Source organism: Jatropha curcas, chromosome 4 (assembly GCF_041381405.1).
Source record: "Jatropha curcas cultivar XTBG-Jc1 chromosome 4, XTBG_Jcur_1.0, whole genome shotgun sequence".
NCBI lineage: Eukaryota > Viridiplantae > Streptophyta > Magnoliopsida > Malpighiales > Euphorbiaceae > Jatropha > Jatropha curcas.
The window spans coordinates 19713061-19738070 of record NC_143154.1 but is presented as its reverse complement, the minus strand read 5'-3'; the positions used below and the strand labels follow the sequence as shown (position 1 = coordinate 19738070).

The 25010-nt window shown below is 34.8% G+C and overlaps 1 protein-coding gene across 4 annotated transcripts; it reads left to right on the top strand.

Moving 5' to 3' along the window:
* Positions 1-258: 258 nt before the first annotated feature.
* On the top strand, positions 259-23408 carry LOC105637324 (putative cyclic nucleotide-gated ion channel 20, chloroplastic). 4 transcript variants are annotated; one of them, XM_012220760.4, is made up of 13 exons: positions 265-563; positions 1631-2104; positions 3389-3580; positions 4657-4755; positions 8760-8897; positions 9511-9762; positions 10701-10964; positions 11348-11493; positions 13120-13197; positions 19115-19244; positions 21323-21557; positions 22314-22458; positions 22896-23408. In XM_012220760.4, exons 2-13 carry the CDS (start codon positions 1700-1702, stop codon positions 23014-23016), a joined length of 2205 nt encoding a protein of 734 aa, XP_012076150.1. In that variant the 5' UTR covers positions 265-563; positions 1631-1699; the 3' UTR covers positions 23017-23408. The 4 variants fall into 4 exon arrangements, 3 of the variants coding, with proteins under 3 accessions (XP_012076150.1, XP_012076149.1, XP_037497772.1); XM_012220759.4 differs by having other exon boundaries at positions 1619-2104; XR_016320376.1 differs by lacking the exons at positions 19115-19244; positions 21323-21557; positions 22314-22458; positions 22896-23408 and adding exons at positions 14010-14371; positions 14871-15314; positions 15629-15913 and having other exon boundaries at positions 259-563; positions 1619-2104.
* The last annotated feature ends 1602 nt before the right edge of the window (positions 23409-25010 follow it).

Genomic DNA, 25010 nt, shown 5'->3' with positions numbered 1-25010 from the left:
TTATGTCTTTCATGTGTCTTTTTTTTTTATTATTGCAAATCAGCTCTTATTTTAATTTAAGGTGAAAAATACTCTCAATTTTTCATTTTGGGGCATAATTGTAATAAGATTTAAATTAAAGTATAAGCGTAATAAACTCTAAATTTCAGGATATAAGTCATATTAATCCATTTTTATGGTTTAGCCAAAAAGTGGTAAAAAAAAAAAAAAAAAAAAATCAGTTTTAGGCTTTTTATATATAGTGCTCGACTTTCTTTCCCTCTCTTTTCCTGCTGATTGCTAGGCGTGTTATAAAGTGCGACTATACTCCTCTCTTTTCTTTTGATTGACACAGCACTATGATTGTTAGAGTAGAAAAATGGTTATTATCAAAATATTAGTTTATTTTATACCTCTCAAAAATATGAAGTTGAGCAAATGGGTCAGTCTCCTTGACAGCAATTGCCAGGAAGCACGGTCTTGTAGTCTTCGGGTTCTCTCTTCCAGCTATTTTTTTTAAGAATCTAAGTCGTTGACTGCTGGATGGAGATTGGCTTGCTACGCTACATAGTCTTAAGTTACAGGTTCTTGTCTACTTATATTTTCCTAGTTAGCAGTTTTCTTTCTTTCTTTCTTTCTTTCTATGGGTTTACCGGATGGCTTTCTTAATTCTGTTTCTCATTTGCGAAATAGCTATACTTTTCATTCTTAAATGATTTTTATCGTTAACATTGTTGGTCTGTTATTCTACAATTTTTTCTAGTAATGGAATTGGAACCCTAAGGAATTGGTCTGTTAGCTCGGTTTTTAGCTATACTTTCAATAACTACTTTTTTCATAATGGAATTGGTCTATTAGCTTGGTTGTTAAGTTGCTCTCACCTTTTTGATCAAAGTTTTAATCTTGAAGCCGGACTATAATTGCTTTTGAGTTCCATAAAGTTTTTGCTGATGCACTTAATTTAGGAAATTGAGTCTTTATACCATCTCATTAATTTTGAAAATTGAGTCTTCTACCATCTTGTCACCAAACCAAAAAAAAAAAAAAAAAAAAAAAAAAAATCTAAATTATGGCTAATGGACTGCTTGATTTGTATGCATAATTCCCATCGCGAGAGCTTATTTCATTTAAAATATTTAATGTACCAAAATCAGAAAAAGTATCATTGTTGACCAGCTCATCTTAAGAGTCAACTGCTTGTTATTTATACTCTTCTGAAAATTCACTAATATATGATTAAATGAAGTTTGACTTTGTTCCATAATAAATCAGAAATAGATCATGAATTGCGCAGAGACTTTTGTCTTTTGAGTTGTGAAGCCATCTATGCTTCAATGGTGTTGGGTTCCTAGCCTTGAAGGACATGGCTTGCTCTTATTTGCTATGTGGAAGTCTGAAAAAGATATAAGTCAACTCTCTAAATTTGTAGCTTATGACCAATTTTAAAATTATTGAATCCTCATTCCTACTTCTACAATTCAAATTTGCAATAGCATATTCTGGAGATTCCATGTGGTGACTTACTCTAGATTTGATTTTTGGGACTTTGAATCTTGCTTACCATGTTGTTTGTTCTAAGTTTTGGGTTTGTTGTTGTGTTTGGATTAATGTTAATCTAATTTGAATTTTATTTCTTAAGCGTTCACTTTAGGACATGGCTGGTTGTGATAAAGATGTGATACCAATGCTATAAAATCACACTTACATTTCTTTGGCGAAAATGAGCAATTATCAGTCACAGAGATCTTTATCCCAGAATCCAAGCGTGTCAATTTCTATTCCTATGAATTACACGGAGTTCTCTGAAACTGAAGTCAGGAATGGAGGCTATACTGACAGATTGCATAGTGAAAGTAGTTCACTTTACGTCAGCAGAATACCTGAAATTCTTTCTCAGCCAAATCATGGTGTGTCGCGCAGAAAAGCATCCAGAGCAGAAACATTTCTTTCTTTTGACGGAACGGATCAAAATTATTGGATTAATGATAAGTACAGTGGCGAAAATGAACACTTACTAAGGTCTGGACTATTGGGGATGTGTAATGATCCTTACTGCACTACATGTCCAACATATTACAACTTCAAAGCTAGACATCAGAGAGCTTTTGCTATATTTGATACCAAGGTATGCCTTCTTTTAATGAAAGAAAAAGTAGCTTTTCCCCTAGATGGTGGACTGATCTTTCTAACCTTGTTATACTGGATACTTACACAATGTTCGGGAAGCATGTTGTTTTGTAAATAGTATAATTTCTATCTTGTCACCATCAAATTCAAATAAAATAAATTCTGAATGGTTATAATTTATTTTAAAACTTTCCCACCCACTTTCTCAAATAAGGGAAGTAAGTGGATTGTGGGATCGACATGATATTTTCCCTACTATTTTCTTTCCTAGTTATTTTTCCACTTTCCGCACAAGAAAAAGAGGGACAAAACTGTTATTTTCATTACTTATTTTCTTTCTTTCCTATTTCCCCCCTTTCCAATTAGCTTTAGTGCTACATTTCAAGTTTTCATCGAGGTATTATTGGTCTTTCACAAAGTATTAACCATGAAACATGCACTTTAGCAAGTATTTCTCCTTAATTTAATCAAATATTCATATTCAATAATCGCTGAAATCTATGAGAAAAAGATCAGGATATAAAGCTGCAGAATTGAAAAATACTGACAATTTGTAATTTTCTATCACTTTGTTTCTTCAAATTTGAGTACTGTAGTCATTTTTTCCTTTAGTTGGTTAAAAAATGAAGTTTTAAATTGGAGTATTACTCATTATATTTCATTCTAAGAATTGAAATAATGGTAATTAGAAATTCTCTTATTGTACTCTAAGAAGTATAAGGGAATGAACCCTTGAGATCTCGCATTACAAATCATATGCTTACGGCTCACCCATTATGTTATTGCCCAATGGTTGATTGCTAGTAATTATTTATTTGTACTGTGATGTGTATCCTGAGTTTGGCTTTCCGAATAAAATGATTCTAGATTCATTTCTAGTGGCATACATGAGTTGTTGGTAATTGTGGTAGTATCAAGGGGAAATGTAATTTTTAGGTTGAGGCTTTTTACTGTGCGTTTTTTTTCTTTTTTTTTTTTTTAGTTTATTTCAATTTGTTTAAGTGCTTCTTTACATTCTAGCTATGTGTGGATTATGTCTCTTTTATGCTGCTACAAATATGAAGAACTAGTATTTGCACACAATAATGGGCTTATGTTGATTCATATGATTGTATTTTTGTTCTGTCTTTCTTTCAGAATGCTTTAGTACTTTGAGTAATAATTTTGTTCTCCTTTCCTACTTCCTTTACAATTTTCTTTTTGTCCTAAGAAAGGTTAATAATGTTATGTGATTACATAAGAACATGCTCATTTAGTTTTAGAAACTTTTGCTTCTTTGCAGTTCCATAATCCTTTGTTTGGGGATGCAAGAGGATGGGCTCGGAGAACTATTTCTTTTTTGAGATCATCTATTCCTGGAGTCATGAATCCACATACTAAAATTGTCCAATGGTGGAACAAATTTTTCCTTATTAGTTGCTTGGTGGCAATTTTTATAGATCCATTGTTTTTCTTCATGCTATCTGTGCAACAGGTTAGTTTCATCTGTTTTTTCATTCTAGAATCTACAGTTAAGCATACATTTTACAGGCTCAATGTGCTTGAATATAGCCATAGTTAAACTTTAGAGAGGTTCCATAATATAAACCACAGATTTATTTATTATATTTATTTCTACATTGACTATGTATGGTTTAGTGCTTGTGGTCATGTTTCATAGAAATGGGGCTGTCATATAATGGATGTAGCTACTAGGTGTTGGTTGATTGCTTCATATTACTTTTCCTTTGAATATCAGATTGCATTAAATATATATATTTCAATGTTTCAAGAATGTGATTAAAAGACTGTGATACTGATGCTAAATGAATATTGATGATCTTTATTCAAGGCAAACTATATGTTACTTTGAAGTACATCCAACCAATACTGTTATTTTCTATAATAGCATTGAACTATTTAAAGAAAAAAAATAGTAGAAAGAAAAAGTGAATCAAATCTTGAAGAGGAGTGGGGTGGGGGAGTGATTTTAAATTAACTTCGCTTAATGGTTATGATTACTGTTAGTGTTTGCCATTTTTATATGATTTTCATTATTAATCATGACATTATTAGGGATTTTTTCCCTTATCCTATTGAGTGCAGTATGCAGATGCTATATTTTAATTCTCAAGCACATCATATTCAATGGTGATCGAGCTACCATAGGCCTTATTAAGATCCTTTTCTAATTTCTGAATTTATCTTTCATTAACTTGTATTGCAGTTCACATATTTCTCCTTATTTGATCTAATAGAATTTGTTATTCTTTATATTGTCATAACTGAATAGCATTATAGCTGCATAAAGTTGGTTCCTAACTATGCGCTTATGCTCAACTCACTAAGAACATAATAAATGACAAATGTTCAACTCATTAGTAGGACTGGCAGTCTCTTTAATTTTTCTAGGCCTTATTTGGGTGGAGGTTTAAGGAAATTTCATAATTTACTTGATTGAAATTCCATCACCTAATACAAATTGATCAGCCGTGCAGTGTGACTGCTTGCATTTGAGAGCCATGAAACCATTTCTTTTGGAATTATATCATTTTGCCTTTTTGAATGCAGGGTGATAAGTGCATAGGTATTAACTGGTCTATGACAGCTGCAATTTTGGTACTTAGGAGCATCGCTGATTTCTTATATTTAGTGAACATACTTCTTCAGGTATTGAGATTCTTTTTCCTTCTCTTGTTTATTTGCTTGTTTCGTTTGTGTTGTTTGCATCACCAAATCTACCATTTGAAGTTTTGTCTGTTAAAACCCATTAAACATTTGATTTTGTAAGTTGTAACAACAAATTATGATAGTTTATTCTTTAGTGTAAAGGATAGTTTAGGTACTTCCTTATCGCCTTAGTCCTATGTATAAATAGGATTGTAACTATTTTTTACACGAGATTGAATGAGATTTTTCCACTCTTCTCACAAAATCAACATAGTATCAGAGGATTGCTGACTTTTTCCAGCACACCCTAGAGAGAGAAAAAAACACAGTAGAGAGGGACAAATCCTAGGATAGGCTAAGCTTCCTGACGACTGGAGAGAGGGAGGTGACTTACACCACCCTCCTGAGGGGAGAGAGCATCAGTTGATTGGCCGATTCCTAGAATCCAGCCGCCATCCGACGCTGCACGTGGGCCCACACGCCACTTCAAGATTCTGGCACTTTCACCACTCACCGGTGCATGACAGCGTGTGATGCCGATTCCGGCCACCTCTCCAGAAGCAGCTTTCTCCGTCATACTCATCCTGGTGTTGCGCCTCTATCAAGCTATTTTCCTGGTCTGATTTTCAAAATTTTGGGCTGTTCTTCCTTTTTTGCCTTATTTTGGTTGTTTTTCGGATTTTCAGACCTGATTCTTGTGTGTTTTCTGGGTATTAACAATGGGTGATGGCTCACAAATCATTGTTACTAAGGTTATCTCCTCACATGAGAACCCTTCATTGCAAATCAGCCCGGTTAAATGGTACAAATTACCTTGCTTCGTCAAGGTCATGTTTATGTCAGTTATGATCATCTGTCTTCTTCATCTCGTTGTTTTGTAAGTAACCTAGACTCTGTCTTTAAGCCTAAAATTGTTGTCCAAGCTTTGTCCCATCCTGGTTGGTGTGCAGCAATGAAAGAGGAGATGGCTGCCTTAGATACTAATGGTACTTGGGATCTTGTGTCTCTCTCGGCAGGTAAAAAAGCTATTGGTTGTAAGTGGATTTTCACTGTTAAAATGAATCATGATGGGTCTGTTGCTTGTCTCAGGGCTCGATTAGTTGCTAAGGGCTATTCTCAGATTGATGGCCTTAATTACTCTGATGCTTTTTCTCTTGTAGCCAAATTGTCTTCTGTTCGTTTGTTTATTTCTTTAGTAGCTATTTTTGACATGCCTTTACATTAGCTGGATGTTAAGAATGCCTTTCTTCATGGGGATCTTCAGGAGGAAGTTTACATGGAGCAACTATCAGGCTTTGTTGCTCAGGGGGAGTTGGGTAAATTGTGTAAACTTCGAAAATCTCTTTATGGCCTTAAACAGAGTCCTCGAGCTTGGTTTGGTAGATTTTGCAATGTGGTACACCAATTTGGCATGCAGAAGAGTACTTCTGATCATTCTGTATTTTTTAGAAGTACTAAGACTGGTTTGATTCTACTTGTGGTTTATGTTGATGACATTGTTATTACAGGGAGTGATTCAGCGGGCATTACATCACTCAAGTCATTTCAGTTCCAGACAAAAGACTTAGGATTGTTGAAGTATTTTTTGGGTATTGAAGTTTCTAGGTGTAAGAGAGGCATCTTATTATCTCAAAGGAAATATGTCCTTGACTTACTGAAGGAAACTGGAAAGTTGGGTGCTAAGCCATGCAATGCTCCAATGACTCCTAATTTGTAACTTTCAATTGGTGATGAGCTATGTGATGATCCTGAGATGTATAGAAGATTGGTGGGCAAACTGAATTATTTTACGGTAACACGTCCAGATATTGCTTACTCTGTGAGCGTTTTAAGCCAGTTTATGTTTTCTCCTACTGTTATCCATTGGGAAACTTTAGGACAGATTTTGTGCCACTTGAAAGTTAATCCAGGCTGTGGCATCCCTTACAGTAATCATGGGCATTTGGACATTGAGTGTTTTTAAGAAGCGGATTGGGCAGGTTCGAAGGTTGGTAGAAGATCAACTTTAGGATATTGTGTCTTTGTGGGTTAAACTTGATATCGTGAAGGAGCAAGAAACAAAATGTAGTCTCACGATCGAGTGCTGAATCAGAATATTGAGCTATGGCACTGATACAAATCAACCATCGCTCATCCACGGAGCTCAAGGGAGCAAGGAGAACAATTTGGGAAATCCATTGGTGCTTCCTAGTGGGCCAATTACACGGAGCCGTGTCAAGAAATATGGGGCAGCCATGTCCTTATATGTACAAGACCAAGTTACACAAGAGCTTCATGATCTTGCGTTCGACAAGTGTTGCGTGGAACCTGAAGGCACACTTATACTTCTTACATTGTTGGAGGCATGTGCTGATGGTGCAGCACGCCCGTGCTGAGTAGCATGCCTTGGGCATGCTAGAGTCTGCCTCTTGGTAGCATGGGGGTGCTAGGTAGCACGCCCACGGTTTGACTTGGACGTGGTTTTTATCTTTTAAGGCTTTATTTGGTTTGGCTAGCGTGTAAGGGATATGGGCCTTGTGTTAATGGGTTATATTCCATAGGTTAGCCCAATTATGCTTAGTTTCTAGTGTAAATACCTTTGCTTTCTTTGTAAACGGCGGAACCAATTGACAATTTGAATCAAAAATAGAATTTGTTCATGCTTTGCATGTTCTTGCTTAGAGTGATTGTGAGAAATTGCTATCCTCTAATTGCATCAAGAATTAAGGTAGCCTTATCAACTCATTGTGGCGTTTATCTTGTTCTTTTTTTCTCGATTATTGGTGTTTCCATTTCCTTACAAACGTGGGGTGCCATAGAGGGGAATTCATCTTGATCTTTGATCCGATCCACTCGATAAGGGGTTCTAGGAATTCATTTCCTTTGGGTTCCGTATCAGGCACAATCTGCTTTTGAATTAATTTGGATTCGTCAGTTGTTAGAGGAAATTGGCTTCAAGTTGTCCTTGCCTGCGAAGTTATGGTGTGATAATCAAGCTGCTCTTCACATTGCATCAAATCCAGCATTCCATGAACGAACAAAACATATCGAGATTGAGTGTCATTTCATTCGTGAAAATATACAATAGGGTGTTATCTCTACAGGCCACGTTAAAACAAGTGAACAGTTAGGAGATATCTTTACAAAAGCTCTAAATGGACCTCGGTTAACTATCTTTGTAACAAGTTGGGCATGATTAACATCTATGCTCCAACTTGAAGGGGAGTGTTAAGGACTAGTTGTAAATAGAGTTCTATTAGGAGTTAGATTCTTAATAGGTTTATAGTATCCTGTATATGTATATATATATGTCCCTACCGATGAAAAAAAAAAAACATATTTTTTCCACATTGAATTACATAAACATTAAGTAAGCATTTCGTGTTATCAAATTGACATTAAGATGAAGAAACTTTAAGTGGCATGGCTCATGAATGGCTACTCGAACCAATAGATGGCTTCTGGTCTCATGTGCATGCTTGCTTGTATAGAATATGATTATGATAAGTAGCTCAAAGGTTATTATTTGTTGGTGCGATTGTGTGATGGTTTTAGTCAAAAAGTTTGTGATGTGGCATTATCACATAGGACGCAAAGTTATAGCAAAAATGTGGGTGTAAACTCAAAAATAGCATTAGCCATTTTATGATGTGGAAACCTTTTATCTTTATGTATTTAAAGGAACAGGACAAGGATGAAAAGAGGAAAGAATAAGAAGAATGCAATCCAAATGCTGAGAGTTTGGAGTGGAAACACTGCGTTTTGTCCTAGTATCACCATATATTATGTTTACGTGGTTTTTGCTATGATCATGCGCTCAATAAGATTATGCCTAAATATTATAACACTGAACCACATGAAATTGATTTATAAAAGCCAGTGGCTCTTAGTCTCTAATATTCAGTGTGCTAATATCATCTAATTTAAATGCCTTTGCCTGAAGCTGTTTCATATTCCAGCATTGATTAAAATATCTATACTGATAAGATTAATCTAACAATATCCATTTCATTAATTTTGTGCAGTTTAGGTTGGCTTATGTAGCTCCTAAGCCTACAATGATTGGTGCTGTCGTATTAATTGATGATCCAAAGAAAATTGCTTTGCACTATCTCTGTGGATATTTTTTTGTTGACTTCTTTGTTGTATTACCACTTCCTCAAGTAAGTTGTTTTTTTTTTTTTCTTTTGGGTCAAAGTTTACTTATGATAAAAAAGTTATAATTGTATGCCTACATATTTTCATATATAGTTATTGAGAAAATGCTGACCCTTGATATTATAGAAAATTATAGTCTGATCTTGGTGCAGCGATAAGATTGCTTTGTTATTATCTGGAGCTGGAGGTCACAAGTTCAAAACATGAATGCACTCCTATGAATGTGAACAGCTCTATGCATTTGACCTTTCCTTGAGACCCTAATGTAGAAACCCTTGTGCTCTGGCCGATATATTATTTAGACAAATGTTCCTGATTCTGTGTTTCTATATCACATATTTAAAAACAGATAACATCATACCTGACATCGCTCCAGTTGATCGCTTTTTTTTTTTTTTTTTCTAATGATGTGGCTGTCATGGGGAAAATAGGGTCACTTTTTTAGATATTGCTGAAGCATTGGAAGAATCTAAAACTACTTGTTCAATTTAAATAATATTTTTATTTTTTAGCGTTACCTTTCTAGTTCTAAGAGTTCATTTACAAATAATTACACTCTACCCATATAACGTGCACACTTGAGAATACATGCTTCATTTTGTTAAAAATCACATGCAGATTATTATATTATTGGTCCGACCAAGAGCCTTGGGAATGGCATCATCTGGAGCAGATTATTCCAAAAATCTCTTGTGTGCAGCAATTGTCATCCAATACATTCCCAGGTTGATTAGGTTCTTCCCTTTTCTCGGCAAGTCTCGGATGGGCTTCTTATTTGAAACAGCATGGGCAAACTTCTCTATAAATCTTCTCCCCTTTCTGTTGTCAGGCCATGTTGTTGGGTCAGGCTGGTACCTCTCTGGGTTACAGGTCGGCAAAAGTCCTTTCAATGTTCTGTTTTATATGGACTCATTTTAATGTTTCTTTCCTTCAATTTTTGTCTGCTCATACTTGTAAACTTCAATGTACTTTGAGTAATCCTATTTTATGTTATCTTTTAATTGCTGGATATCAACTTTCATAGTCTGACTATTTACAAAATTGTTGCCATAGAGTGATACAATCTCCAAATTCATAATCTGTAGAAGTCACAATAGATTGAAAAAAAAAAATATTGCATTGTTCTTCTATTTGTCAATTTTATTACCTTGTGATTTGTTTCTATAATGAAATGGTGAACTATGACCATGAAACATGGTAATAGTAACTGTTGAGAGAATATATTGTAATTGTATTTCTTGTATCTCATCAATCGATTTCATAGGTCCATATATAAGGAATTCCTATGCTACCTAGCTATTTAGGAATACAAATCATAAACTAATTAGGAATCTAACTCCTAATAGAACTCTATTTACAACTAATCCTTAACAGTAACAAATTACTGAATTGCAGTAGCTTGGCTTCAAAATTGAAAAGCAGCATTCCTTTGAACTCTGGATCACTAAATGTAAATTCTTCAACTTGGGTGAAAGTATCTATATTGGTTTATTTATTTCACCTTCTGTATAGTGGCACCTTGTCCGATTTGGTTTGCTTGTAACAGAGCTGGATATCTTAAAATTGTTCATCTCAAAGTTGTCAGTACATGTCATCACATGGTTAAATGATGTGATATCTGTTCATTGAAGGTGAAAAAATTAATCCCTAGCACGCCCTAGCATTATATTCTTGACTGTTTATTCATTTTATGTTGGATATATTCTCTTCAGCATTGTACATGCTTCTTGTTTTACTTTTTTTTTTTTTTATTATTATTATTGGAAAATGTCCTCAAATAAAATAACTGCTCCTTGTTCTTGCATCAGAGGGTTAATCATTGTCTTCACAATGCCTGCTACAATGCTGATGTCAAGGAGAACTGCATGAGTTTCTTAGACTGCGGAAAGGGAAGCGCTATTAGACAATTTGATTCTGACCAGACATGGTATGGCTGGAAATATAACGAGAATGCTAGTGCTTGTTTTACAGAAGGTGGTTTTCGTTATGGAATCTTTACCAAAGCTGTCAACCTAACCACTGAACACAGCTTTAGCACTAGATATCTATATTCACTGTTTTGGGGCTTCCAGGTAATCATCAGTGTTATGTTTTCTCAGCTATTCTGTCTCCTTTTATTTTTGAACTTTGGCTTGCTACCTCTGCCTAATTGAAAACCATTTAGTTATATCTCTAGTAAAAGTTTGTTTTACAAGTAGTTTAGAATTAAAAGTTTCTAACTGGTATTTACATGCATGCTTTGTGTCTGTGTCTACGAGTCTTATAAATCGACCCACTATAAACCCACCTAATCAACAAACCAGTTGTGTGGTTGCTGTTAGAAAGCTGTAAACCAACAAAAATCACTCCATCCAAAAGGCTTTTCTTAATCTCCTTGCCAAAGTCAAATTAGATTATCATGGGACAGAGGGAGCATTTCCTATCGACATTATATTTCATGTCTAATTTTATGCAGCAAATCAGCACTCTTGCTGGAAACCAGACACCAGGCTATAATGTTTGGGAGGTTGTCTTTACAATGGGTATAATTGGACTTAGCCTTCTGCTCTTTGCTAAATTCATAGGAAATATGCAGAACTTCTTCCAGGCTCTTTGTCAGAGGTAAACCTTTTGTTTTTCCTTGTTAAATGTTGTGCCAAAGCCACTTGATTAGGATGCATTGCATCAAATTTTTCATAAATATTTTTTGGTGAAATTATTATTCTTGTATGGCCTCTTAGTAGTCTTCTTCCAAGAGCATGAATTATTAGGGCCCAATTGTCAAAGTTGCATAGTGCCCTTAACAATAAATACAAGCTGTAAGTTTCCTGGATGGATCTTAATTTATTGTTCATTATTTTTGTTTTTGAAAAATTATTTCATTAGTTCTAAATTCAAATTTCACAATGGTAGCTCTTATGGCAAGATGCAATAATTGACTAGTCTAACTTCAACCAGTTCACAATACTTGAACATGTTTTCACCAAACCAAACTTGTGATAAAAATTATTGGGGTTAACTGAAAAGACTTGATTTCCTCTTTAAATAAGTTTTATCATGCATAGTAGGATAATGTGCTTCAAATTTACTTTAAACATTAATATTGCCATCTTGTATCACTCAAGGACTGTAATTTATAAACTCCAAATCTCGAAAACTTCTTTGTTTTTGGTTATCCATGACGATGCTGAATATACTATTTTATTATTGTTTCATTTGATCATCATGATAACTATCTTCCATGAGATTGCTTATCAACCATTTTTATTTGTCACCTCATTAATAGCCATAATAAAGTTACATGTAGCTCCTGTTTAGGATAAGAAACTCAGATGTTATACAACATTATGAAGGCATTTGAAATTTGAGTTCTAAGCAAACTAAACCTCAGTTCAACAGCATGAGGATCAAATTTCTAATGCTTTGACATCACTATTTTTACATCCAATATTGCTTGAGTGAAGGTCTAGAACGACAAACAAAATGCGTCAAACTCCATTACATGCTAAGAAGTCTATTACTTCCTTCATCCCATTTTGTTTGCATTGTTTGATAAAACACGCATATTAAGAATTTAGTCAACAAAAGTTATTTTGCCCTTTTTTATCCTTAACTCATTAAGATATTAATAAAAGTCGTTCATTTATGAACAATAATAAAGGTTATGGTGGGAAAAATAATTATTTACATATCTAAATTTGGAAACCTTGCAAAATTTTGGGATATCCAAAAAAGGAATAACAAACAAACAAAATGGGATGGAGGAAGTATAATTTTTTTATTTTTTTATTTTTTTTTTGGAAGTGCTAATATGCTTAAGTTGATTAATAGAAACAGATTCAATCTCTTTTAGTATCTATAGTTATCCATGTTGTTTCAGAGCCTTACTGTTGCAATTGGACACCATCCACATAATTCAGCTGTTTGAAGTAATTAAGTAAAACGGAAATAATAGGCACTCTATATAGTTCATCTAGATTGTTTGTGAGTGCGGCAGTGCATCTAGATTGTATGTGAGTGCGACGTGAACTGTGATGACATGTAACTCCATGCTTAAAGTTCTTAAGTTGGATAATGTTACATCATATACATGCACAGAACATTGAGAAGAAAATTTTATAAATTAAAATTATATTGTTTACTTTTGATGGTGTTGAAAATTTTGCAACTAAGCCTAATGGATCCTGCTTTGGTTTTGTGAAGAAAGTATTTCCTTAAATGAGTTGTTTATCTTTTGTTCTCTCCCAGGAGGTTAGAAATGTCAATTAGGCAACGGGATCTTGAGCAGTGGATGAACCATCGACGCTTGCCACAAGAACTAAGAAGGTGCATCACTTATCTCATCACATCCCCTTCTTTGCACTCCATGTCCCAAATAAAATCTGCCTATTTCCTTGATCATCATAAATATTTAGTAAAACATAATGATCCCATTTTGCTTCCATACAACATGGTTGTATAGAAAAATAGTAAAGATTTTAATGATAAGCAACTCTTTTGGTTTTGATTACTTATAAGATACTTGTGAAAATAAAAGAGAAACTTTAAAGGAAAGAGAGGTTTAAAGCAAACGGCTTATCTTTCCTCAAGTTTGTTAGGGCATAAATAGTATAAAGAGTAAACCTATACGAAAAATGAATCCCCGAGTTACAGAATAATATCACCTAATATCAGCATAATATTAAGAGATTTAGTAAGGATGTCTACCAATTGATCATTTGAATTGACAAAAGAGGTAGCAATACATCCTGACTATATGTTCTGTTCTCTCGTGAAACACTGGGTTTGAAGCGATATGAAGTGTTGCTTAATTATCACAAATCAATTTCATCTCTTTGAATTCTCCATATTTTAGTGCCTGAAAAAAGTTGCTTCAGTCAAAATAAGTTCACATGTGGCCTACACCATGTCTCCTCTTTGCCGCTTGTTAAGGATTAGTTGTAAATAGAACTCTATTAGGAGTTGTAGATAGAACTCTATTAGGAGTTAGATTCCTAATAGGTTTATAGTATCTTGTATGTGTATATATATGTGTGTCCCTGTTGATGAATCAAATAGAAGAAAATAATTTTTCACATTAAATTTATATGGTATCAGAGCCTATGGCTCTTTAAACTCGATCTTTGCTATTTGCATAGAAAATTCCGGCGTTCCCTCAAAATCCGGTCACCGGATTCCCTGCGCGTGGTGGCTGTCAGTGTTGGTGCTGTTCTAGGGTCACTGTTTCGTCTTACAGCCCGCTCAGGAGTGCACCAGCTGCCGACTGGTGTTCCCTCAAAATCCGGTCACCGGATTCCCTGTGCGTGGGCCCCACGCGCCGATACAAGATTCTGCTATGGTACCACGCGCCGGTGTGTGGCGGGACGTTCGGCTGTTTCCGGCGATCGGAAATTGCTTTCTGGCTTCGTTTTTATGTCAGCAGTCTATTCAGATAGTTGTTTTTCCGATCCGGCGACGTTTTGGTAGGGGCGTACTCAGTTCTGTCAATTTGGCGTTTCAGGTTACCTTTCGACTTTTGTTTTCATTGAAAGACTCTTTTTTTGTGTCTATTTCTTTTTTGCTAGTAGGGTGTTTAGTTTTTATTAATAATGGATCTTGAACCTACATATTCTAAAACTACTATTACTGAATTGATCCCAGCAATGAATAAAATCACAGAACATAAATTGAAAGGAACTAATTATTTAGATTGGAGTAAGACAATTCAAATTTATTTGCGAAGTGTTGAAAAAGATGATCTTCTAATTGATGATCCACCAACTGGTGACACTAGGCAACGTTGGCTCAGGGAAGATGCTAAGTTATTTTTACTGATCCGCAATTCTATTGACAGTGAAGTGGTTGGGTTAATCAATCATTGTGAGTTTGTTAAAGAATTAATGGAATATCTTGGATTCTTGTACTCGGGAAAAGGTAATCTGTCTCGTATGTATGAGGTCTGCAAAGGATTTTATTGGGCTGACCAGCGAGATAAACCCCTTACAGCTTATTTCTTGCAGGTCTTGCTCCAGTTTTTGAAACTGCCAAATCACAAGTTCTTTCAGGCAGTGATGTTACCTCTCTTCAGGAGACTTTTGCTAGATTGCTACGTACTGAAGGTTCTCATACGCCTTCCCCTTCTGATAATAGTGCCCTTGTGAGTCGTAATCAGGTAGCTAGACAGCCAGGAAACAGAGGAAGAGGACGAAATAACCGTAGTAATGGACCAATCACTCGGGAGGCAAGCATTCTTATCTGCCATTATTGCCATGAACCTGGTCACACTAAACGGTATTGCAAGAAACTGATAAATAAGCCACCAAGAGTAAATATGGCAACTCAAGATTATGCAGTTACTTCTTCTGACAACAATGTAACAATTTCTGATGTGGAGTATGCTGAGCTCTCTAGATACCGTTCTTCGAAGTCTACTGATTCCTCAATTGCTGCTGCTGTCAACTCAGGTACTCCTCCTTCATGTCTTATGTCTACCTCATTAGAGTGGGTCATTGATTCTGGTTGCACCGATCACATGACAGGTAACCCTAGTCTCTTATCCTCATTAAAAGAACCTGGACAATTTAATCGTCATGTTACTCTAGTTGATGGGTCCACATCTCCTGTCAAGTGTATTGGCACCGCCAATCCCATTCCGTCTCTTCCATTGTCTTCTGTTTTTTGTTTGCCTCGTTTTTCGTTTAATCTATTATTTGTTAGCAAAATTACTCGTATGCTGAATTGTTGTGTAAAATTTTATCCTACATATTGTGTGTTTCAGGATCTTTTGACGAAGCGGATTATTGGTACAGGACGTGAGTCTGGTGGCCTTTATCTTCTGCATGAACACGTTTCATTATCTCTGGCTTGTGCTGGTGCTAGTGCTCTATCTCCTCTTGAAGTTCATTGTCGTTTGGGTCATCCTTCATTGTCTACTTTAAAGAAGTTGTGTCCGCAGTTTCAGTCTTTATCAATTTTAGAATGTGAATCTTGTCAATTTGCCAAACATCATTGTTTACCTTTAGTTCCTCGAATCAATAAACGGGTTTCATCCCCTTTTGAGTTAGTTCATTCTGATGTTTGGGGTTCATGTCCTATTATTTCTAAAACTGGCTTTTGGTATTTTTTTAACTTTTGTGGATGATTATTCTCGTAGTACTTGGTTATTTTTAATGAAAACTCGTTCTGAGATATTCTCTATTTTCTGTTCCTTTTGTGCTGAAATTAAAACTCAATTTAATACCTCTGTTCACATATTGCACAGTGATAATGCTAAAGAATACCTATCTAGTTCCTTCCAATCTAATATGTCACAGAATGGTATTCTCCATCAAACATCTTGTGTTGATACTCCTTCTCAAAATGGGGTTGCAGAAATAAAAAATCGACATCTTCTTGAGGTTGCTAGGGCACTTCTATTCCAAATGAAGGTCCGTAAACATTTCTGGGCTGATGCTGTCTCTACTGCATGTTTTTTAATTAATCGCATGCCTTCTTCTGTGCTTAATGGTGCAATTCCTTGTAATGTCTTGTTTCCTTCTAAACTTCTATTTCCCATTGAACCTCGTATTTTTGGTTGTACTTGTTTGTTCGTGATGTTCGTCCACAGGTTTCCAAATTAGATCCAAAGTCCCTTCGTTGTGTTTTCCTTGGGTATTCTTGACATCAAAAAGGGTATCGTTGTTTTTCTCCCGATCTTGACCGTTATCTTATTTCTGCAGATGTCACATTTTTTGAGAATACTCCATTTTTTCCATCTTCTATATATAAGAGTGAGGGGGAGGATGATGACCTTTTAGTCTATGCTATCCAACAAGTTCATAACTCTCCTGCTCCTACTCCTATTCCTAACCTTTCCCCTACTCCTGCTCCTGCTCCTACTCCAGCGTCCGCTGCTCCTATTCCTGCCCCTGCACCAACATCTGTACGCCTCGTTTTGAACAGATTTATTCCAGGAGACCAAGAACTTTTGACTCACTTCCCCTATCTACCGCTTCAGCAGAAGATCCGGTTCCCTCCACTCAACCTGAGCCTGTGCCATCCACTCCTCAGTCAGACCTTGACCTTCCCATTGCTCTTCGAAAAGGTAAACGCAAGTGTACCTATCCTATTTCTTCTTTTGTTAGTTATGATCGTTTTTCTCCTTCATGTCGTTGTTTTGTAAGTAACCTAGACTCTGTCTCTACCCCTAAAACTGTTGTCCAAGCTTTGTCCCATCCTGGTTGGTGTGCAGCAATGAAAGAGGAGATGGCTGCCTTAGATACTAATGGACTTGGGATCTCGTGGCTCTCCCGGCAGGTAAGAATGCTATTGGTTGTAAGTGGGTTTTCACCGTTAAAGTGAATCCTGATGGGACTGTTGCTCGTCTCAAAGCTCGATTAGTTGCAAAGGGCTATTCTCAGATTTATGGCCTTGATTATTCTGATACTTTTTCTCTTGTCGCCAAATTGTCTTCTGTTCGTTTATTTATTTCTTTAGCAGCTATTTTTGACTGGCCTTTACATCAGCTGGACGTTAAGAATGCCTTTCTTCGTGGGGATTTTCAGGAGGAAGTTTACATGGAGCAACCACCAGGCTTTGTTGCTCAGGGGGAGTCGGGTAAAGTGTGTAAACTTCGAAAATCTCTTTATGGCCTAAAACAGAGTCCTCGAGCTTGGTTTGGTAGATTTTGCAATGTGGTACATCAATTTGGGAAGCTTTTGGACAGATTTTGTGCTACTTGAAAGGTAATCCAGGTCGTGGCCTGCTTTACAGTAGTCATAGGCATTTGAACATTGAATGTTTTTCAGATGCGGATTGGGCAGGTTCGAAGGTTGATAGAAGATCAACTTCAGGATATTGTGTCTTTGTAGGTGGAAATCTGATATCGTGGATTAGCAAAAAACAAAATGTAGTCTCACGATCAAGTGTTGAATCAGAATATCGAGCTATGGCACAATCTGCTTGTGAATTAATTTGGATTCGTCAGTTGTTAGAGGAAATTGGCTTCAAGTCATCTTTGCCTGCAAAGTTATGGTGTGATAATCAAGCTGCTCTTCACATTGCATCAAATCCAGTATTCCATGAACGAACAAAACATATTGAGATTGATTGTCATTTCATTCGTGAAAAGATACAACAAGCTGTTATCTCTACAGGCCACGTTAAAACAAGTGAACAGTTAGGAGATATCTTTACAAAAGCTCTAAATGGACCTCGAGTTAACTATCTTTGTAACAAGTTGGGCATGATTAATATCTATGCTCTAACTTGAGGGGGAGTGTTAAGGATTAGTTGTAAATAGAACTCTATTAGGAGTTGTAAATAGAACTCTATTAGGAGTTAGATTCCTAATAGGTTTATAGTATCTTGTATGTGTATATATATGTGTCCCTATTGGTGAATCAAGTGGAAGAAAATATTTTTCCACATTAAATTTACACTGCCCAAGTAGTCCCTATTGGCTGTCGCCACTGTTAGTAATGGTGAGACCATTTTCAGATAGCAGGGGTTTTGGGATTTCGAGTGTTACAGTGTTCTCTTGGATGATTTGCTGATTATGTCCATTGTCGGATACATTTGGGGGATTTGGAATTGGGGTTTTGTCTAGGTTTTGGGGATCAGGAACTGAGGTTCTTTTGATGGAGGTGGAGGAGGAGGATTTTGATACTGAAAATCTAGGATTTGATGTGGAGGTGGCTGAGAAGGATCCAAAGCTTGGAATTGGGGTTAAACAGCAGGCTGTAGAGAGTCCATTGAAATTGAAAGAGAAAGAGGTAGGGTTCAGATATCAAAAGTGTATATTTAACTTTGTGGCATGTTCATAGTCAGTAATGGATGAATCGATTGAATGATATAGCTGTTAAAGGGCGTTTTGGGGAAAATTTCATTCTCTTTTATCTGACTGCCTCTCTCTCTCTCTCCTTTGACTTGATGTTAAAAATGGATTAAAATGGACGGAAGGATAAAATTATGTAACGGGACAAACTATGGGGATGTTGTAGTGTATTTTTTAAAAAATGCACGGATAAACTAATAATTTGTGGCGAACTAGAGGGATAAAATTATAATTTTCCCCCAAATGTATAGTAAGTTTTATAATCATGTCATTGCTGGTGCCCAAAAAAAAAAAAAAAAAAAAAAAAAAAAATAATTGGAAAATAATGAAAAATTTGAGTTTGATTTTGATAGAGTTTATATTAAACACTTCTCATAATTCAGAAGTCTTACAATTTTGTGTATGTAACATTTATTTGCTACTCAATCCAACTTTGTTGCTGTCATGCAGCGAAGTACTAGAAGCTGAACGATATATTTGGGCTGCCACCAGAGGAGTGAATGAAGAAATGATTTTAGAGAATTTCTCTGACAGTTTGCAGCGGAAGATAAGAAGACACCTTTTTAAATCTGTTAAGAAAGTAAGATATTTAATAACTGAGCTTATCGATGTACTTTCATTTTCAGTCTTGTGTTTGACTCGATTTATTGCTCCTCAATTATATCTACTGATCCATAGCTTGTGCCCATAGGATCCATTGAAAAATTAGTTTATCCAAATCAGCAAACCAACCAACTTTTTAGTTAGATGGCAATAGAAAATTAAAAGCTGATAGAAAGTAAAGAACTTTATATTAGTTGCTGAAAACAAGTACAATGAAAATGAGGACATACGCCACCTTTTAGGTTGGAATCACAATAAGAGTGTGGTTTAGGCATGTTAGTGTATCGTGCTAAAAATGTAAGAATAATGGTTGGCATTATAGTAAATTTGGTTTTAAAAATCAGGGTACCGTTGTGTGAATCACTATATTCACAGCTGTAGTGAATTAGGATTGAGTTCAGATGGTATAACTACTCATTTTTAGAACCATGTTACTGCCAGCCACACTATAGTATAAATGTTAAGAATTTGTTTACCTAATGAAAATTCAGGGAATTATTGAGTGAACTAAATATGTTAAGGAATATTGCGCCTTACTAGTATTGTAAATGAACCAAGCCGAGGTTGATCTTGTTAGGCGGAACCTTAGCTTGGCTTGATAGACTTTTGATCGGCTTGAAGCTCAACATGCTTGGAAATTTTAAGCTTAAGCTCGGCTTAATGGATGCCCGAGCTCGGTCGAGTGTAGTTCAATCAAAACCTGCTTACGCCGATAAGGCTCAATGCCAATAAGGCTTTATAAATATTTCGATAAGGCTCAGTGAGATTTCGAGCCAAATATAATTAGACTTGAGCTCAATTCGAGCCGAATCTTTTCAAATTTTTCCAAATCAAACTCAAATAGTTCACTAGTTGGCTTATCTCATTTACATTCATCGACCCTACTCTCAAGTACATAGGATCCACCTAAGTTTAAGCGTTGTGGATCCCATATTTATGTAAGTGAAGGTGGATTGTATCAGGTATAAGAATAGAAATGGCCATTTAATTCGATTTAAACTTGAACCAAACCGGAATTATGATGAGAACTGAATTGGGCTGATTAAGGTTCATATTAGTGTGAAAGAGTGTTCCTGAATTGATCTGGAACCGGCGGTCAGTGCAGTTCGAACTGAAAATTTCTCAAATCAGTATATTTTTAGTTTGAAAAGTTTTTAACCACGTAACATTTTGGTTGCATAACCCCTCACCCCTACGTGCCTTGCCCACTAAAACACTTGACTTAACAATACATTTTTTTATTTTGAAAAAAAGTGAAACTTATAACTTATTTCGTTGTTTAATATTTGATGAGGCATGGGAGGTTTTATTTTCATCTTCAAATTGAACGGTTAAATTACTATATGTTAATTTTTATTTTTATTTAATTTACCAAAATATTCAAAAATATTTTCTGTTATAATGGATAATTTAGAAATTAAATAAGAATTGTATATAAATAAGGTAAGTAGATCCATTGTTTGCACAACCAATCTTTCCTTCTATAGGTATGAGCATTTTAAAAGTTTTAACTAATAAAGTTTATTAATAATTTTTTAAATTCACATTAATTTTTTTGGAAAGGAGACGTAATCCTAAAACCAAATTTCCATTTTTCTTTGAAAAAAAAATCCAAATTGTCAGAACCGTATTAAAACCATGACTTGAACTGTTGGCTTCAAAACCATGTGGAACCGGAACTATAGAAGAACCAATGTTAAGAGCTGGTTTTGGTTCAACTTTTTAAAAGTTTTGAACCGCGGGTGCGGTCTAAAGAAGCATTCAAAAGTCAACTATGAGGATGCATCCGTTATGCAATATGCTATAATGCCCTTTTTGGTCCATTGAATGTCTTAGAACAATCATGCTCTTTTTATTAATTGCACATATAATTTATAGATATAGAGTAATGATGGTAGTAGATCCAAGTTCTTTGGAGATTAATTATTGGATGGAATTTTACATTTATCAGTTGGAAGATAGGCAAATTCATCAAACATTGATTTAATGCTATCACAACCATTAACTTTCAATTACCTGGTTATTTCTATAAGTTAAAATGCTTGATTTTTGTAGGTTTGGATTTTTTCTCTGGTGGAGGATGATGTATTTGATTCTGTATGTGAGAGACTGAGGCCAGAAATACACATCACAGGAAGTGAAATTTTTTATCATGGTGGTCGGGTTGACAAGATGGTTTTTATCGTTCGTGGGAAATTGGAAAGCACAGGAGAAGATGGGAGCAAAGCCCCCTTATATGATGGGGATGTTTGTGGAGAGGAACTTCTTGCATGGTGTCTTGAGTTCAGAGGTATGTTTTTTCCTTTTCTGGTAAGCTCACACTCCTTTTACATGCCTAAGGCATTCAAAATATACTTCCATTTTGGGATGTCCTAAAATAATTGTCCATTTTTATTTACAGTATATTTTTTAAGTTTTTTTCCTCTTTTACCCTTCAATAAATTCACATTTTATGTATACTCTCATTTAATTAAATTTACAAATTTGGAACTAATTTATTATGTGAATAAGGGTAGAAAAGGGAACACATAGATTATCACTACATTAATTGTATTTTCTTAAATTTGTAGAATAAAAAAATATGACAACTTTTTTGGGATAGGGGAAGTAACTTTTAACATTGATGGGTTGTTTGGATGGAGGTAAAATATGAATGGATGTAAAATAGAGGGTCAAAATGCCTTGTAATTTTCAAAATTCCTAAGTTTACACCTTCCTAACCTAATTTTCGCTCCATTTTGGAAGGAAAGCATAGTTACCATTTTATACCCTTATTTTACTTTCTCCCTCTTCCCAAACATAGTATTAATGCTGTTGGAATATTCTCCAGCGAATCATAACCTGGTTGATGAAAAAGAGGAGCTTTTATTCTTATCAACTAGACTGACCCTATATATGTGTGTGTGTTTTGTCAATTCAGTTCCTCTCTGCTTGCGTTAATTGGCTAAGTCCGTATAAACATTTTCAAATTATCAGTCAGAACTTTTTGAACGCTATAATAATCCTGACCATAAACTAAACTGCAAAATTGTTTTTGCTACTGTAGGTGGAAAAAGAACTCTGCGTAGCTTCAGGACAATAAAATGCTTGACGCATGTAGAAGCATTTTCACTTCGAGCTGCAGACCTTGAAGAAGTCACCCAGCGTTTTGCAAGAAACTTCCGAAATCCACGTGTTCAAGGAGCCATGAGGTTATTACTGTTCAAATTCAAATACTCCGGGGTCCATTTGATAGCTAACCATTTGAAATGATTAAGTATCTGGAATTTAAGCAAAAGATAAAAATCAGAAAATGAGGATGGAAAGAAAGAAAAAAAGAGAGACAAGGAAGAGTAATAACCAATAAGAAAGGAAACCATTCTGTACTTTTTGTTGTTCTGCTTGTATATATATGCTCACCAAAACAATCGGAAAACTGTTAAAAAATGGATTTTAATAATAATAATTACAAAGAAAGCTCCTTGTCATTATAACTCTAGCATTAACTTGAGGACTTCTTTTTTTCCTTCGTCATTGGTCTTCTTGAGCTTACTAATCTTCAAAAATGAAGTGGCTTATATAGCTCCATAGATTACAGTTCCTTCGGATCTTTTCATTAGCTGAGAGCTTTTGTTTTGCTTCTTAACAGGTACCAATCACCCTATTGGAGAGCTCGTGCAGCGTCAACCATTCAAGTTGCATGGAAATATAGACAAAAGCGTCTCAAGTATTTCAATAAATCTCTTTCAAATCGCTCTTTGAACTATTGAATTATGCAACAGAGGGCCCTTGATTCTGCTTCTGCTTGTGTTTACCTAAATTTTCATTCAATTTACTCTCTTTTAATAAAATTATCCAAGTATTGAATTGTCGCGTACAATTAATATTTAGGATCTCAAGATGAAGCAAATTATTAATAGAGGTCGTGAGTCAGCAGACTATCTACTTGATGAACAAGTATCGCTTCCGCTTGCTTGTGACGATGTTTGCCCTGCTTTTGAGGTGCATGGTTGTTTAAGACATCCTTATCCATCTTGAAGAAGTTATTTCCGTATGCTTTGTTTGGATGTGTATAAAATATGGGTGGATGTAACATAGGAGGTGAAAATGTCTTGAGATTTTCAAAATTTTTTATTTGGTTTGGATGAAAATATTTATTTTACATCCTTCTAGCCTAATTTTCTGCTTTGTTTGGGAAGGGGGGAAGTAAAATAAGGGGTGAAAGTAAAATATGGTGGAAAATTTTACTATTCATTTTCCTCCTAAAATGGAGTGAAAACAAGGTTAAAATGGGTGTAAAATAAATTTATTTTACACCGTCCTTGATATTTTACCTCAAACCAAACAAGGGATTTTGATAATCTCAAAAAATTTTCACTCTTTATTTTACATTCACTCAAACTTTACACCCATCCAAACAAAGGCTTCAATCCATTTTAGGAGAAAGATGAATGGTATTATTTTACATCTTTATTTTACTTGTTCCATCCTCTCAAACATAGCATCAGTTTTTCAAACAACATTTGTCACATCCAATGCCCCTATAGTAGCTAATCTTATGTTCTTTTTTTTTTTTTTTTTTTTTTTTTTTTGAAGCTAATCTTATGTTCTATTAATATTAATAACCAAAAACATCACCTGACTTCTGTTTTTTTTTTAAACTCAAATGCATAACATATATTGTTTCTTTGCAAGGATTTGTCACTCTTATGAAATTTCAAGAAAAATGTTTTGAATTAGCAAAATTCAAAACAAAGGAACTCCTTGCTTAGTACATGAAACAAAGGAAAATTCAAAATTTTAAATTTTTCTCACTTATGGGAAGAGCAAAAGATCTTGAATTCGAACTCCTGAATATAAATGTTTTTCAATAATTTGATGAGTTCAGGAGACTTCATAACTCAATTATTATTCAAATAACCTTATTTCAAAGCTTAATAACTCAACTTATCACATCAAGTAGCATTACAAAGCTAAAATATATGAAGGACTAAAATTTTTGAACTTTTTTTTTTACATATTTTGGTTTACAAAAATTATTACTCGAAGTTCTTACACATTATACAGCTGGGAAGCAAAAGGTAAAATCTCCTTTTATTATATTTCTCTACTCCCTTATGTTTGATCATGAGGAGTACTATGAGTGTTGTGTAAAAACTGCAATTTCACTATGTAAGAAATAATAAAAAGATATCATTCTCTCAGGATACTTAACTCTTAGAAATTATCTAAACAAATAGATTAAATTTTTTAAAGAAATAAATAGAATGAACTAAATTAAATAATAAAGCAAACCAATTTCAAATATGATCTTTAATAAATAACGAGAAAAAACTTCTTAAATTTGGAATTTACCATTCTTCATCTCTATATGCTTACTGATTGATTTTATTTTCCAAAAATTTCTAATTTCAAAAGAAAATTTTCTAAGTTTTGCTGGCAGCTATTTAATTTAATCAAAATTTCTTAGATTTGATGAAATCTTAATTAATCCCCCTGTACTAATTCAACTTATGTTTATATAAATAAATAAAAATAGAACCTTAAAGGCTGACATGGCACAAATATAGAGTTTTGAAATGTTGATTTGACTTTTTTTTTTTTTTTCGTTTATAATGTAGAGTTTTCAATCGAAATGCCTTGGCCATAAAATTAAAACCTAGCCTTATCAAGTCTTCTGTAACAGATTACAGCAAAACCACAATCAACAATATCAGTTACGCCTTTTCATTTTCCTTTCATTTTACTTCTATGTTATGCAGGT